The following is a 15,110-nucleotide window of genomic DNA, read 5'->3' on the forward strand; positions in this document are numbered from 1 at the left end:
TGATGGAGATGGTGGTTCATTCTAATAGTGTGGCAGCAGGAGAAAGTTGGAAACAACTGCTCTGCATCTGACTGTTGAGAGTCCAACAGCCTATATATTCCTTTGGATTCAGAGAATTCCCATGTATGCTGGAGGATGGAAAGATGCAGTAGGATTCCTGGCAAGCAGATGTACTCTATTTAACACCTGCCTGAAAGATAAAGGGAGGGATGGTGATCGGTTAACACTTTTCTGATAACCGCTTGTCTCCTGAACCAGATTTGTGTCCACCTAAGAACGACTGCAAGGCCATCTGTTGACTGCTCAGCCATGGTGGAGACTTCATTTGGAATGGACATCTACAAATGCACACATACATATATACGTATGCACCCCTCTTTGTCGTTCAACTGCTGCGGTGGCAGCATTCCCAAATGTCACCCCTGACAAATCTATCAGGGTGTTCATCAGATGCTGAAGAAGTCACAGGCAGGTAGCATCTCCAATTATTCAGTGAAGAAGGACTGCCTATGCGCAGAAGCTCTTAACTGTTTCCCCTAATGGATAAATGCTCCAAATCTTTTAACCAAACTAAATTACAAAGAAAAAGTGATCAAATTAGTTTTATAGTTCCACTTTTCCTGGCACACTGGTTTTACATACATTTCTGTAGCATCTGCTCTGCTCAGGGCTTTGGTGACCATACCATTCACTCAGGCTCAGGTTGAGTAGTGCCCCTACGAGCTGATTGGGGTCAAACTGTGCCACTCCTAAATTTCCAGCTGTTTGCTTTCTCTCCCCGCTGGGAGATACGGAATGTGTGGGTTTTAGGGTGTTGGGACAGACCTTGAAAAACCTAATAAAATCAAACAAAAGGAAATAGACTTTGGTTTAACCGTGGTGCATGTTTTTTACACTCTGGTTTAATGTTTCCAGAGACCTGCTAAAGTATTTACTTAGCAAACAATGTTAGTCACCTAGAATAACTTTGTATAAACATCATTACTCAGTAATGTCTGAGATCCTTTTTTTAGTGGAGCTGCACACCCTGTTGATTTTTTTTAGTCCATTTCTTTTTTTTAAAAAAGATGTATTTATTTTTGGCTGCGTTGGGTCTTCGTTGCTGCGCGCGGGCTTTCTCTAGTTGCGCCGAGCAGGGGCTGCTCTTCGTTGTGGTGCGTGGGCTTCTCATTGTGGTGGCTTCTCGTTGCAGAGCACCGGCTCTAGGTGCGCGGGCTTCAGTAGTTGTGGCACGCGGGCTCAGTAGTTGTGGCTCAGTGGTTGTGGTGCATGGGCTTAGTTGCTCTGTGGCATGTGGGATCTTCGTGGACCACGGCTCAAACCCATGTCTCCTGCATTGGCAGGTGGATTCTTTTTTTTGTTTGTTTTAATAGATCTTTATTGGAGTATAATTGCTTCACAATACTGTGTTAGTTTCTGTTGCACAACAAAGCGAATCAGCCATATACATACACATGTCCCCATATCCGCTCCCTCTTGAGCCTCCGTCCCATCCTCCCTATCCCACCCGTCTAGGTCATCGCAAAGCACTGAGCCAATCTCCCTGTGCTATGCTGCTGCTTCCCACCAGCCAACTGTTTTACATTTGGTAGTGTATATATGTCGATGCTACTCTCACTTCACCCCAGCTTCACCCTCCCACCCCATGTCAAGTCCATTCTTTATGTCTGCCTTTGTACTCCTGCCCTGCAACTAGGTTCATCAGTACCTTATTTTTTTTTAGATTCCATATATATGTGTTACCATACAGTATTTGTTTTTCTCTTTCTGACTTCACTCTGTATGATAGACTCTAGGTCCACCCACCTCACTACAAATAACTCAATTTTGTTTCTTTTTATGGCTGAGTAATATTCCATTGTATATATGTGCCACATCTTCTTTATCCATTCATCTGTCGATGGACACTTAGGTTGTTTCCATGTCCTGGCTATTGTAAATAGTGCTGCAGTGAACATTGGGGTACATGTCTCTTTTTGAATTATGGTTTTCTCAGGGTATATGCTCAGTAGTGGGATTGTTGGGTCGTATGGTAGTTCTATTTTTAGTTTTTTAAGGACCCTCCATACTGTTCTCCATAGTGGCTGTATCAATTTACGTTCCCACCAACAGTGCAAGAGGGTTCCCTTTTCTCCACACCCCCTCCAACATTTATTGTTTCTAGATTTTTTGATAATGGCCATTCTGACCAGTGTGAGGTGATACCTCATTGTAGCTTTGATTTGCATTTTTCTAATAATTAGTGATGTTGAGCATCTTTTCATGTGCCTCTTGTCCATCTGTATGTCTTCCTTGGAGAAATGTCTATTTAGGTCTTCCACCCATTTTTTAACTGGATTGTTTGGGTTTTTTTGATATTGAGCTCCATGAGCTGTTTGTATATTTTGGAGATTAATCCTGTCTGTTGTTTCATTTGTAAATATTTTCTCCCATTCTGAGGGTTGTCTTTTCGTCTTGTTTATGGTTTCCTTTGCTGTGCAAAAGTTTTTAAGTTTAATTAAGTCAACTATACTCCAATGTAAAAGAAAAATTAAAAAAAAAAAGAATATCTACGTGTAAAAAAAAAGCTACTAGAGAGCCCGCTCTATCCCAGTTGCTATAATTACATCTTCACGAGGGACAGTGAAGCAGAGCACCGATCTGAGAGTCAAAGAGCTGGGTTCTAGTGTCTTCTCTGCCACTTACTGTTGGTCAAACCACCCCATTTCCTTTTGCCTCCATTTCTCACCTGTAAAATGAAGGGGTAGGACTAGATGATCTCTAATTTCACTTACAGCTCTGGAAGTCTATGACCCATCTACCTGTCCCACAGTGTCTTTGTATGTTACCTACAAGTCTTCAGAAGGAACCAAAGACAATTTTGGGATAGTACCAAAGCTTTGAAGAAAGATAACAGAAACAACTCAAGCCTATTTATATTTGGATACCTTTTTTCCTCTCGTAGAGTTGATTGATTTTTCTGAAGAACAATCAATGCAGTGCTTTCCTTGGTTGGAAATGAATAGGCGGGCATTTAAGAAATAAGTTTCTAATTTGAGGACTTGGGACAGATATATTTGCTTGGCCTTGAGGTCCTTAAGTAGTGAGTCCCCCTCAGCAATGATAAATATTTCCATGAAATTAACCTTTCTACACACCCGTTCCCCACATCAAGAATATGCTAGGCCTTCCCTGGTGGCGTAGTGGTTAAGAATCCGCCTGCCAATGCAGGGGACATGGGTTCGAGCCCTGGTCCGGGAAGATCTCACATGCCGTGGAGCAACTAAGCCCGCACGCCACAACTACTGAGCCCGTGCACCTAGAGCCCGTGCTCCGCAACAAGAGAAGCCACTGCAATGAGAAGTCCGTGCACCACTATTAAGAGAAGCCCCTGCTTGCCGCAACTAGAGAAAGCCCATGCACATCAACGAAGACCCAACGCAGCCAAAAATAAATTAATTAATTAAAAAAAAAGAATATGCTATATTTGATTACACAGGACACTCAACAATGAATGAGTTTTCCCTCTGGTGCTGCAAACCTGGGTCACTCTTTTGACATTCCTGAACTCTACTGACAAATGCCCTCTCCAAGCTAGAGAACCACAGGGCCTTTGCTGTAAGAGCAGCCCGTGGTAACGGACACAGCAAGAAGAGAAAGAGGTCATTGAAACAGAAACAATGACAGCAGCTAATGCTGAGAAGTAAATAAGAGCTTCTCTGTTCATCTGCCCTTGGAAACCAAAATAACTATCCTAAAAGAAAGGTGGGTGTTGTCGGAGGACGTGGACGGGAGAGCGGGAAGAGATGTGGGAGAAAATCTCATCAGCTCTGTCTTTCTTCTGCCCCAACAATAGGGATTGTTCATTCAGAGAGCTGGGATTTGGGAGCAGGGAGAGAGAGTGGGGAGGAGTGTGGACCTTGTTTTGGTTTGTAGACCTCATTTGTAGGCAGCTGTTGGTCAAAGGGGGATGTGGCATAGGTACTGACAAATGTTCACGTGTCACAGCTGGGTCGTAAAAAGGAGTGACTCCTCCGTAGCACTGGTTAGCGTCTGTGCATGCACGCCCTGTAGGGATTATTTGATCCCTCTCTGCCTCCCTATCGGGCTGGGAGTTCCAGGAGCACAGCCATGCACTCCTCTGTCCGTGGAGCTGAGCTCGGTGCTGGCTTCTAGAGGAGGCGAAATCGATAGATGCTTAAGGAAGGACTCTTAATTGATTCAAACTGAAGGTAACTTGGAAAGATGCAGGGGGCAGCATGTCACTGACAGGTGATATCAGAGGCAGGTTTGGGTTGGGTTTTTCACTAAGTAGACCCTCTCCTATCTATGAATTAGGAAGTAGGGTCTTCACATCTGGCTATTTCCAGTGGCCAGTTTCCTGCGGCCAAACTGGAGCACTCTATGAAGAGTGGTCAGGAAATGGGGGGAGAGTCTTAAGCAGTAAGGCTGGGGTTTTGTTAAAAGAAAACCCCTTCCTCTCTTCGCAGCCAAAGCAATAGACGCATTCCTTTCAGAGGAACAGCTTCCCCTCATCCACTGCTATAAAATCTTAATGGGGAAAATATTCCAATCCATTTAGTACAGAAGCAGAGATGACAACACTCCTGTGATTGAAGGAAGCTGAGAAGACTAATTTTCTAGTATGCCGTGGTGTTGCTGTGTCTCAAAACCGATCCTCCCATAGTCTTGGAGGCTAACTTCCCAACTTTATGCTCTCCTGAGATCACTCTAATCTAAAGCCTATGAGTGGTTTTCTTACTCTGGGAGCAGAAAGAGGTTTACATTTGAAATTGCTGTCCATGCATCTCATCCAAGAGGCAACCCCCCGTCCTTTAATCCGCAAGAGCTGCAGAGTTCATTCCTTCCTGAGCCAAAGGAGTTGCCTTAAATGATTACCTTGATAAAGTAGAGCAGGAGATTTTATTTTATTTCATAGTTCCCTTCAGAGCAAACGAATCCTGGTGCAGCCAGAATCCCTTCCTTCAAGGTCTGAATCCCTCCAGCCCACCCAGGGATGTGTCTCTTCCCAGTCTGGGGCCCCCAGAAGCATCCTGGCGTCCTGGCCAGGCAGGTTTCGTAACTGTGTGGAGCCTATCTCTCTGGTATGATTAAAAACCGATAAAATACCAACATTATTCAGCACTTAACTAGGTATCAGACATCGTCCTGAGCTCTGTTCCTGTGAGGTAAGTGGTATAGCCATTTAGCACATGAAAAAACCAAAGTTAGATTATTAGGTAAATTGCACAGAGAGTATTCCCAGAATGGAGCTGTCTTAATTCTTACATTATGTAGGATGAAATTGAAGATCTAAGAGACTGTCATGGTCCCCAAATCACAGAGTACTCAGACTTGCTAATTCAGAGGGGTGAAGCCAAACTCAAAGCCAGGTTTTCAGATGCCAAACCTGGACCATTTTCACAACACTGTAGTTCCTGTAGCCAAAATCTAAATTTCCTTAAGAAAACCATAGGCATGAGAATCACTGTAAATCTCTTACTTCAAGAATGGATCTTTTCTTCCTCTTTCCTTCCTCCCCAGAGCTTGCATTTTCTCCACAAACTCCTTTTTTTTTTTTAAATTTATTTATTTATTTATTTATTTGGCTGTGCCGGGTCTTAGTTGCGGCATGCAGGACCTAGTTCCCTGACCAGGGATTGAACCAGGGCCCCCTGCATTGGGAGTGCGCAGTCTTAACCACTGGACCACCAGGGAAGTCCCTCCACAAACATTTCTTATACAATTTTTAAAAATCTTGTATTAACCCTTTAGCTAGATACTTTGCCAGGCTCACTCCCATCTCTGAGACTTCTCTGGCACAGTGTTCCAACTGGGAGTTGCTACCAGGTCATTCTATCTTTCAGGGCCTTGTTTGCTGCCACCGTCTCCATGAAGCCCTCCTGACCACGCCAGCCCACACACCTCACAAGCAAGTCTCACACACAGTTTTTATAGGTAGTGTTGCCATCCAACACTTTCATCTCCTGTCCTCTTTCTCTCCCTACCTGAAGCAACTTCTACTCCGAGGCACATACTGTTGGCCAGAACCTAGGCATTCTGGCTATGACGGTTTTCTCCCAGTACATCTCAGAGCTGCCCTTTTGTAGTTTGTGTTTGTAAACTTGTAACTGTTCATTGACATTTGAGAACTGTTACCTGTCCTTGTTTAGGAAGCCTCCCCACAGCCCTTGGGCACCTGGCTCACAATCTTCTCCAGCTAAACCCATATGCCTCCCTGTGGGACTTCAGCCTTTCGTGGAGGTGCTGTCCAGATACCTCAGCCTCCCCAGCTCCAGCGACCGCCACCTCCTATATAACCCTGTGGCCTCACCTTGGAGTTTATCATTGGAAACTCTTCGACCACCATAGGTCTTAAGTTCCGAATCCCACTCGGTGCACAGTGGCCATTGCTTCCTTTACTCTCATTCCCTGACAGATAGAAATCTACCCTTCAGCTTCCTCCAAACCTCGATGCCTTTGCTTCCTCCACTACCTGCGAGTCCTTCACTTCCTTCTGATCACATTTCCTCCCCCTTTCCCCAGCCTGGACTCCTCACAAACTTCTGTCTCACCAGCACCTCAGTCACCCGGCTCTCTTGTCCTCCCATCAAGCCCCCATCCCCACTTCCATCTGGAGATCCCATCCGACTGCCGAGTGAGGCTGTGTCACCACGACTGTGCAGACTGGCGCCTTACGAGCTTGTGGCTTCCGTTCTTACTTGGGCCCTTAATTTGGCTCTACAACCTTTTAGGGGTCTTGGTCAGCTTCCTCTCTCATTCTGCTCAACAGCTTCTGGAATCTTTCATCACTTTTCCCCAGCTTTCTACCAAATTCCCACTCTGCTTACCCAGCAGGTGATCTGACCTCCCTTCAGAGCAAACCAGCCCTGAATCACAGCACCCTGCCTCACTTTACTGGCTCACTCTGCAAGCTAAATCTGCCCTCATCCTCATTTCCTTCCAGTGTCAAGAAAAAGCTGTCCCTCTCTTCAAAGCTCAGCCAACCATCTGATCACCTGATCCCATTCTGTCTAACCCCCAACCCTAGGAAAATAGTTCCATCAAGCATCCTCGTTCTTATATTTTTGAACTTTGACCTTTCATTATCATTCCCTAACCCAATAGATATATTCAGATTCCTCAGAAACACACTCAGCTTCACCTCTCTGTCCTTCGGCTCTTCATTGCCAAACTTCTTGAAAATTAATTTACACAGGTATGCCATGCTTGTCTCCTCCTCCTTATTCCTTTTTTTTTTTTTTTTTTGGCCGAGCCGTGCAGCATGTGGGATCTTATTTCCCCAACCATGGTTCGAACCTGCCCCCCCTGCATTGGAAGTGCAGGGTTAACCACCACTGGACCACCAGGGGAGTCCCGCTCCTCCTCCTTATTCTTAAACACACCTCTGTGTAAGGTCTGTTCCCATCACTCAATGAAAAGGCCTTGGCAAAGGTCAGCGATGACCTCTGTATGAAGTGGTCTCTTCATTCCCATCCTCCCCAGCCTTCCTGTAATATTCGAGGTTGCTCTCCCACACTCTGCACCTTCTTCCCCATCTCTCATCAGTCCTGCTTTGTCCTCACCACTGGCTTCTCTTTCTTTGCTATTCTCACAAATAATAGCAGTTCACTAGAAGTCTATCCTGAGTCCTTTTCTTACCTTCCCTGGGCAACTGCTTCCACTGCCATGGATTTTACTAAATTGAACTACCACTAAGTTACTCTCTCCAGCCTAGACCTTTGCTGGGCTCCAGGCCTATATGCATATTTACCAAGTGTTGACTATACTGAATATGTCTTCAGTCCCTTCTCAGAAATGATGACCCATGTGATGGTGATGAAGATGACTAATATTTATGGACTCCGTGCTACATGCCAGACGCTGTTCTAAACTTCAGTCACCATAGAAATACCGTACGGGAGGTACTATCGTCCCCGTTCCACAAAAGTGGTAATAAACACAGTACGATTTAGTAACTCAGTAAGTGACACTGTTTTTCACCTGAATATCCAACCCAGGGACCCAGAAAGAATCCTGTACTTTTTATTTCTCCTCCTTCATTTTCAGTCAAGCATCAAATCCTGTTGGTTCTTCTATTTGAGTTCCTCTGGCTTTATCGTCTCCTCTCTAACACATCTTTTCCAGAATCTGTACCTTTGTCTTACTTCAGACCCTCCTCATCAATCGACCAGACTCTTAAAATGGTGCCCTGACTGCTCTTCTTGCCTTCAGTCTTACCTCTGTCTACCTGCAGTCCAATCATTCTCCACACCTCTTCTAGAGTGGTCCTTCTGAAATGCAAACTTGATCATATTATTACGCTGCATAAAGCCAGTCAGTGACTCCCCTCACATGCTACTTCTGCTGGGCATGAAAGACACCCACCTACCTTCATGGGCTGCCCACTGCATGACATTTCATCTTCATCTCCCACCATTTCTCTACTTTCACTTCGGATATTCCAGACATCTCTCTAAGTGACAAATGCAAAAGCTTTTGCTCACACTATTTTCTCTGCCTGGGTTGCCCTCCTCCATTTCTTTGTCTAGTAAACTACTCATCCTTCAAAACTGTGCTCTCTAATATGTAGCCAGTAGCCACAGGAGGCTAATCTGAATTAAGATGTGCTGTACTGTAAGTATAAAGACTGGATTTTGAAGACAGTGTGTGAAAAAAAGTATAAATGTCCCAGTAATTTTACATTGATTACCTATTGAAAAGATAATATTTTGGATATATTGGGTTAAGTAAAATGTTATTAAAATTTATTGTTTCTTTCTATGTGGCTATTAGAAAATTTAAATTTACACAAGTGGCTTGAATTCGTGGCATGCATGATATTTCTATTAGACAGTACTTCTTCAAAATCCTTACCCTGTAAACTTAACTGAAGAGGCAAAAGACTTGTACACTGAAAACTACAAAATGATGCTAAGAGAAATTAAAGAAGACACAAATAAATGGAAAAACATTCCATGTTCATGGACTGGAGAATTAATACTGTTAACATGTCAGTACTAACCAAAGTGATCTCCAGATTTAATGCAATCCCTATAAAAATCTCAGTGACATTTTTTGCAGAATCAGAAAAAAACGCATCCTAAAATTCACATGGAATCTCACTGGACCCTACATAACTAAAATAATCTTGACAAAGAAGAATAAAGTTGGAGGTCTCATACTTCTAGATTTCAAAACTTAATACAAGGCAACAGTAATCAAAACAATGTGGTACTGGCAAAAAGACAGACATATAGACCAATGGAATAAAATAGAAAGTCCAGAAATAAACCCTCAAGTATATGGTCAAATGATCTTCAGCAAGGATGCCAAAACCATTCAATGGGGAAAGGAGAGTCTTTTCAGCAAATAGTGTTTAAAAAACTGGTATCCACATGCAAAAGAATGACATGGACCCTTACCATACACCATATACAAAAGTTAACTCAAAATGGATCAAAGACCTAAACATAAAAGATAAAAACTATAAAACTCTTAGAAGAAAACACAGGGAGAGAGCTTCATTGGATTTGGCAATGATTTCTTGAATACGACACCAAAAGCACAGGGAACAAAAGTAAAAATAGGTAAATTGGACTACATCAATATTTAAAACTTCTAAGCATCAAAAACACAACAGTAAAAAGGCAAACTATGGAATCGGAGAAAATATTTGCAAACCATTTATCTAACAAGGGGTTAAGATCCAGAATATATAAAGAACTCCTGCAACTCAACAACAGAAAACCAAACAACATCTAATTTAAAAATGGGCAAAGACTAGAATAGACATTTCTCCAAAGATGACATGAAAAGCTGCTCAACATTGCTAATCATTAGGGAACTACAGATCAAAACCACAACGAGATATCACCTCACACCCATTAGGATGGCTGTAATCGAAAAAAATAAAAAAACAGAATATAACAAGTGTTAGTGAAGATGTGGAGAAATTGGAACTCTTGTGCACCGTTGGTGGGAATGTAAAATGGTGCAGCTGCTATGGGAAACAGTATAGAAGTTCCACAATAAAATTAAATATAGAATTACCATAAAATCCAGCAATCCTACTTCTAGGTATATATCCAAAACAATTGAAAGCAGATATAACAGTACATCCATGTTCACAGCAGCATTATTCACAATAGCCAAAAGGTGGAAGTAACCCGAGTGTCCATTGATGGAGTGGACAAGCAAAATGTAGTGTGTGTGTGTTTGTGTGTGTGTGTGTATATATATATATATATATATAGAGAGAGAGAGAGAGAGAGAGAGAGAGGAGAGAGAGAGAGATGGAGAGAGAGAGAGAGGAAGAGAGAGAGAGAGAGGTATATTATTTGGCCTTAAAAAGGAAGGAGGGCTTCCCTGGTGGCGCAGTGGTTAAGAATCCGCCTGCCAATGCAGGGAACACGGGTTCGAGCCCTGGTCTGGGAAGATCCCACATGCCGCGGAGCAACTGGGCCCGTGAGCCACAACTACTGAGCCTGCGCGTCTGGAGCCTGTGCTCCGCAACAAGAGAGGCCGCGATAGTGAGAGGCCCGCGCACCGCGATGAAGAGTGGCCCCCGCTTGCCTCAACTAGAGAAAGCCCTCGCACAGAAACGAAGACCCAACACAGCCAAAAATAATTAATTAATTAATTAATTAATTAATTAATTAATTTAAAGAAAAAGGAAGGAAATTATGACGCATGCTACAATATAGATGAAACTTGAAGACATTATGCTAAGTGATGTAAACCAGTCACAAAAGGGCAAATACTATATTATGAGATATCCAGAGTAGTGAAACGCATAGAAACAGTAAGTACCACATGGCGGATGCCAGGGAGTAGGGAGACAGAGAAATGGAGAGTTGTTTGATGCGTATAGATTTTCAGCTTTGCAGGGTGAAAAAGTTCTGGAGATTGGTTACATATCCATGTGAATATATTTAACACTATTGAAGTGAACACGTAAAAATGATTAAGATGGTCATTGTTATGCGTATTTTAACACAATTTAAAATTTTTAAAAATCAAGTTCCAAAAAAAAGAAAGAAAAAAAAAAAAACCCTTATCCAGATATCACCCGCCTCCTCCCCTCTAGTGTGAATTAACTACTCCTTTCTTCATGGCCCCACTTAATTCCTGCACATACCTCTAATAGGTCTTCTCACATTTTTGGTAATTCTTTGTTTGACAGGATAAGGGTTACTGTCCTATGAGTGAGATGAATACCCATCCACCTCTAGGGTCTTGACCAGAAGCTAAGAAAATATACTAGGGTCTTTAGTAAGATGGAGAAAAGAGACAGTAGCCCTGACGGCATAATATGCCACAGGGGATATTCAAGACTATACCTTGTATGTGTAGAGGTGTCACTCTGAGGCTAGATCTGGAGGGGCTAATGTCCTTCAGCCATCCTTCGGTAAGCAGCATCTGAAAGGCCTGAAGAGCACGTCCTCCCACCTCCAACAGATGAAAACATCTCCTTCTCTATCATGAGTCCAACCAACTGAAATGATTGGCCACACCCAGTCTGACCTGTTGGGAGGAAGAGAGGAAGATATTCATTTAAGATAGAGCCAAGATGAAGTAGCTTATGTAACAGATAAGGTACTCTGGGGCCACATAAAGAACTGTTTTGCTGCCTCCCCTGAACTCTTTGTATGTACACTTGATGCCTAACAAGAATTTATTTATTTTTTTCTGATAACGGACTGGACCTTCCTGCCCTTCCCAGTTCATAGCCAAGAGGTAACACTTGTTTGATCCGTCTTCCCTCCTAGATGAGGAGCTCCTTTAGGGCATGGACCACACCTTATTCGTCCTCGTATCCCCAGTGTGCACCAGTGCTGGCACATAGCAGGACTGGAGCGCACAGCCTGCCCAACAGATGACTGAATGGTTAGAGTGAGGGTGCGGTGAGTCATTACAACAACCCAGAGAGAGGCTTTTGACAGAGCAACTACTCCACCCCTAGAGAAAGGACAGTCTGAATAGAGAACCACAGGGAAGATGTGGGTCTGGTGGCTGTGGGGAGCAGAGGGGGCATGAGAAGAAAAAGTGGTTCGTTATAAAGCCAAGGTTGAGCAGGCTGATGAAGTTTATGCCCTCAAGTCTCATGTTCTGTTGTCTCACTGGTCTAATGACAGGGCCGGCGTTTATCTGGGCACCGGGCAAGTGTCCCTTCATTCTATAATTTCAGCTCCAACTGAAACAACACCGTAACACTGGCTCAGTGGCCACCATTCCACAAGCCACATACGTTGCTTCAGTTTTAAATTAGGTATTGTTTTTTCTGGCTGATTGGACTGATTCTGGTCTACTAACAATGAGATGCTCATGTATGGTCCTTTCATGTAGTCAATCCTTGGTAATGTTTTTCCCTCTCCTGTGACGCTGGAAAGGATTCCTAACAAGTTGATCCAAAAATCAGCTTTCTTTGTCAACATAATGGTATCCTTTCAAACTCACATTTATAGACTTTGCAAGCTGGAAAGAAGAATAAAGCTTAGACCCTGGTAAGGAAATCTGTCCCCAGAGGACTGAGTTGGGTCACAGTGAATTAGAAGTAGAATCCAGAGCCCCTAGCTTCCATTCCTGGCCCCTTTCCTTCTGCTATCCGCCGCAGGTGCAGCCACAGCTGCTTGGGACATGGCCAACTCACCCTCCTCTGCACTTCTGTGCGATCAGGGCTCCCTCTGGATAGCTCTAAATTATCTGCGTTGGGAGAGGAGGAATGAGCAGACACGATTCTTCTGAGGTTAAGTTTCCTTGGAACGTTCTGGGTGATGTTTTTCTAAAGCTCCATCCAACGATGCTGACTTCGAGGCTTAGGAGACAGTCCAGAAACGCACTGGTTAGCGGAGAATTTGCCACAAACAGCTGCGTGGCCGATGGGCCGCGCAGTGGCGGCGCACTACTGTATACTAACCAGCCCCCAAACCATTTATTCATCATCTAATAGGCATTATTTGAGCACCTACTGTGTGTCTGGCTGCAAGCTGTCCAATAAGGAGTTGAGCGGCTCGGGGCTTTGTGACCACCTAGAGGGGTGGGATAGGGAGGGTGGGAGGGAGACGCAAGAGGGAGGGGATATGGGGATATATGTATACGTATAGCTGATTCACTTTGTTATACAGCAGCAACAGACACACCACACTGTAAAACAATTATACTCCAATAAAGGTGTTTTATAAAAAAAAAAAAAAAAGAGTTGAGCGGCTGCCTGCAACACCCCGCCCCGCCAGGCCCAAGGAGCCATAGGAACCTGGAGACACAGGGACTTGTGATTCTCAACTCAGATCTGGCCTTAACTTGTGTTGCGACCTGGGGCAAGTATTGTAAGTCCTCCAGCCCGTAGCTTCAAAGCAAAAAGAAGTCTTTTCAAAAGGGAAGGGTATTTCTGGGAACCGGAGAAACACACAACAACAGCTGCAGAAGTGCTGTGAGCCCCTGTGCAGGCTCCCTGACCCGGGAGCCACCGCTCACCCACCCGCGGGCGGAGGCTGCACGCTGCCTGCCGAGCAGGCTGCCCCGTCCGGCCCCGGGGAGCCCAGGCAGCGGAGGCCCAGGGGGCGCCTTTCTCTTTAAGAGCCCCACAGGCGATCCTGATTGGCTGTAGCTATGCGGGTCTTTCTTCCCAGCTCCCTCCCTCGGAGCGCTCCCACCCCCGCCGCTTTCTCGGCTTTTTCCACACCCCCTCCCCCCACCCCCCTGCGTCCCCTCCAGCCCCTGGCGCTCGCCTCCAGTTCCTCGCCGCAGAGTTCAGCCCCGGCAGCGGTAGGGGCGACTCGCTAGCAGTAGATGCCGGGCGCCAAGAATTGCATCCTTAAGCCGCGCTGAACGCCAGAAGAAGAGAGAAGGAAGCAGAGAAGCCCCGGGAAGGCGGGGACGGGAGGTGCGGAAATCCCCTCCTAAAAGGCAGAAGCCGTCGCCCCCACCAGAGAGCTCCGCGCCGGCTGCTCGCCTGCTTGCTGCCGCTGCCACGAGCGCCCGCCTCTCCCCAGCCATGCCAGGCCCGGCCGCCGACGAGGGGAAGGTCCCCTTCCGCACCGCCAAGGAGGAAATCCGTGTGGGCTTCGGGGTCGAGGGCTCGGAGGGCGGCGGCGGCCGGGAGAAGCCCGGCGCGCACGGGCGGCGGCAGGACATCGTCTGGAGGAACGTCTTCCTGATGAGCCTGCTCCACTTGGGGGCCGTGTACTCCCTGGCGCTCATCCCCAAAGCCCAGCCGCTCACTCTGCTCTGGGGTAAGTCCGGCCGGCGGCCCCTGCGCCCGGGGCACCAAGGCGAGGCGGCGCCGGGGCGCGCGGGGGCGCGGGTCCCCGCTGGCTTCGGGCGGTGCGGAGCCCCCCTCCGCTCTCCGTTCGCCTCCCCACCACGCGCCCCGGCCCCCCGGCCTGCAGTCGTCCGGCCTTTGGGACAGGCAGGTATTTCTGTGCTGGTATTTTCAATTTCTGCCTCCCCCGCTGTCTGCTTGAGTAGGCGCCTTTGGCGGCTCCTGGACGGACTCGGGGCCCTTCAGCGCCACCGCTGTGCGCAGAGGCGCACCGGCTGAACCCGGGTTCCAGGGCGGGGAGACCGATGGGATGATTGTGTCGCCCAGGCGGGTCCCAGGGGCGCTCCTTTTTGCCGCCCTTCGGCTTCTCAGTCTCCTCTGTGGGCCACAGACCTTGGGACCGAGTTCAGGACAAGAAAGGGAGTTGGAGCGGGGGTGGAGAGACCCGGCACCGGATCAGTCTTGATGTTCGCGCAGGAGATGGAAGACACCAGTTCCCTTCCTGCCCCGTCAAGGCCCCCATCCCTGCCCGCTCCGTGATCTCTTGTGCCCAGCTGCACTTCTAAGGTCCCAGAAGTTTCTCGGCGAGCACACCAACCCCGCGGCGAGAGTGCTCTGCCCCCGGCGCAAAGCTTAGACCGTGGCAGAGCAGATCCCCTCCGGGACCTATCCCTTCTGACCAGTGCCTGTCTGTCACCGCACCTGTAGCTCTCCCTCTCGCCACCCTCTTTCCTAGCACCCGCAACCCTGCCGGCATGGGAGGGAGCCCAGGAGCCCCCCCCCCCAATGCCCCCCACCTCCCGGGGCCCGGGGGCGAGTGCCTGCCCTACATGACTCCAGTGGCTGACCTCAGAACCACTTCCAACAC

General features: G+C 46.6%; 2 protein-coding genes across 5 annotated transcripts in view; one reads left to right on the plus strand and one right to left on the minus strand.

Moving 5' to 3' along the window:
- Positions 1-15,110, minus strand: part of LOC309661862 (uncharacterized protein) — a 43,188-nt gene that overhangs the window by 18,280 nt on the left and 9,798 nt on the right. For 3 of the 4 annotated variants that reach the window (XR_014264301.1, XR_014264302.1, XR_014264303.1), the window contains exons 4-5: positions 12,632-12,796; positions 11,322-11,505 (exon numbers count right to left, since the gene is read on the minus strand). Coding sequence is in view for 1 of the 4 variants with exons in the window: in XM_082464005.1 (XP_082320131.1) it covers positions 176-190; positions 643-835; positions 8,221-8,273; positions 8,372-8,419 (309 nt within the window). In the remaining 3 variants the exon portion in view is untranslated. Of the gene's footprint in view, positions 1-112; positions 191-642; positions 836-8,220; positions 8,274-8,371; positions 8,456-11,321; positions 11,506-12,631; positions 12,797-15,110 lie in introns of those variants that run through there. The other variant, XM_082464005.1, reaches the window with a different exon arrangement.
- The window catches only part of LOC309661807 (stearoyl-CoA desaturase 5), a 144,562-nt gene continuing 142,680 nt past the window's right edge, over positions 13,229-15,110 (plus strand). The window contains exon 1 of the mRNA XM_082463918.1: positions 13,229-14,213. Within this exon, the coding sequence (XP_082320044.1) occupies positions 13,976-14,213 (238 nt within the window). The 5' untranslated portion in view covers positions 13,229-13,975. The remainder of the gene's footprint in view (positions 14,214-15,110) is intronic.

The sequence above is a fragment of the Balaenoptera physalus genome (assembly GCF_965194825.1).
Source record: "Balaenoptera physalus genome assembly, chromosome: 5".
In the NCBI taxonomy this organism is placed as follows: domain Eukaryota; kingdom Metazoa; phylum Chordata; class Mammalia; order Artiodactyla; family Balaenopteridae; genus Balaenoptera; species Balaenoptera physalus.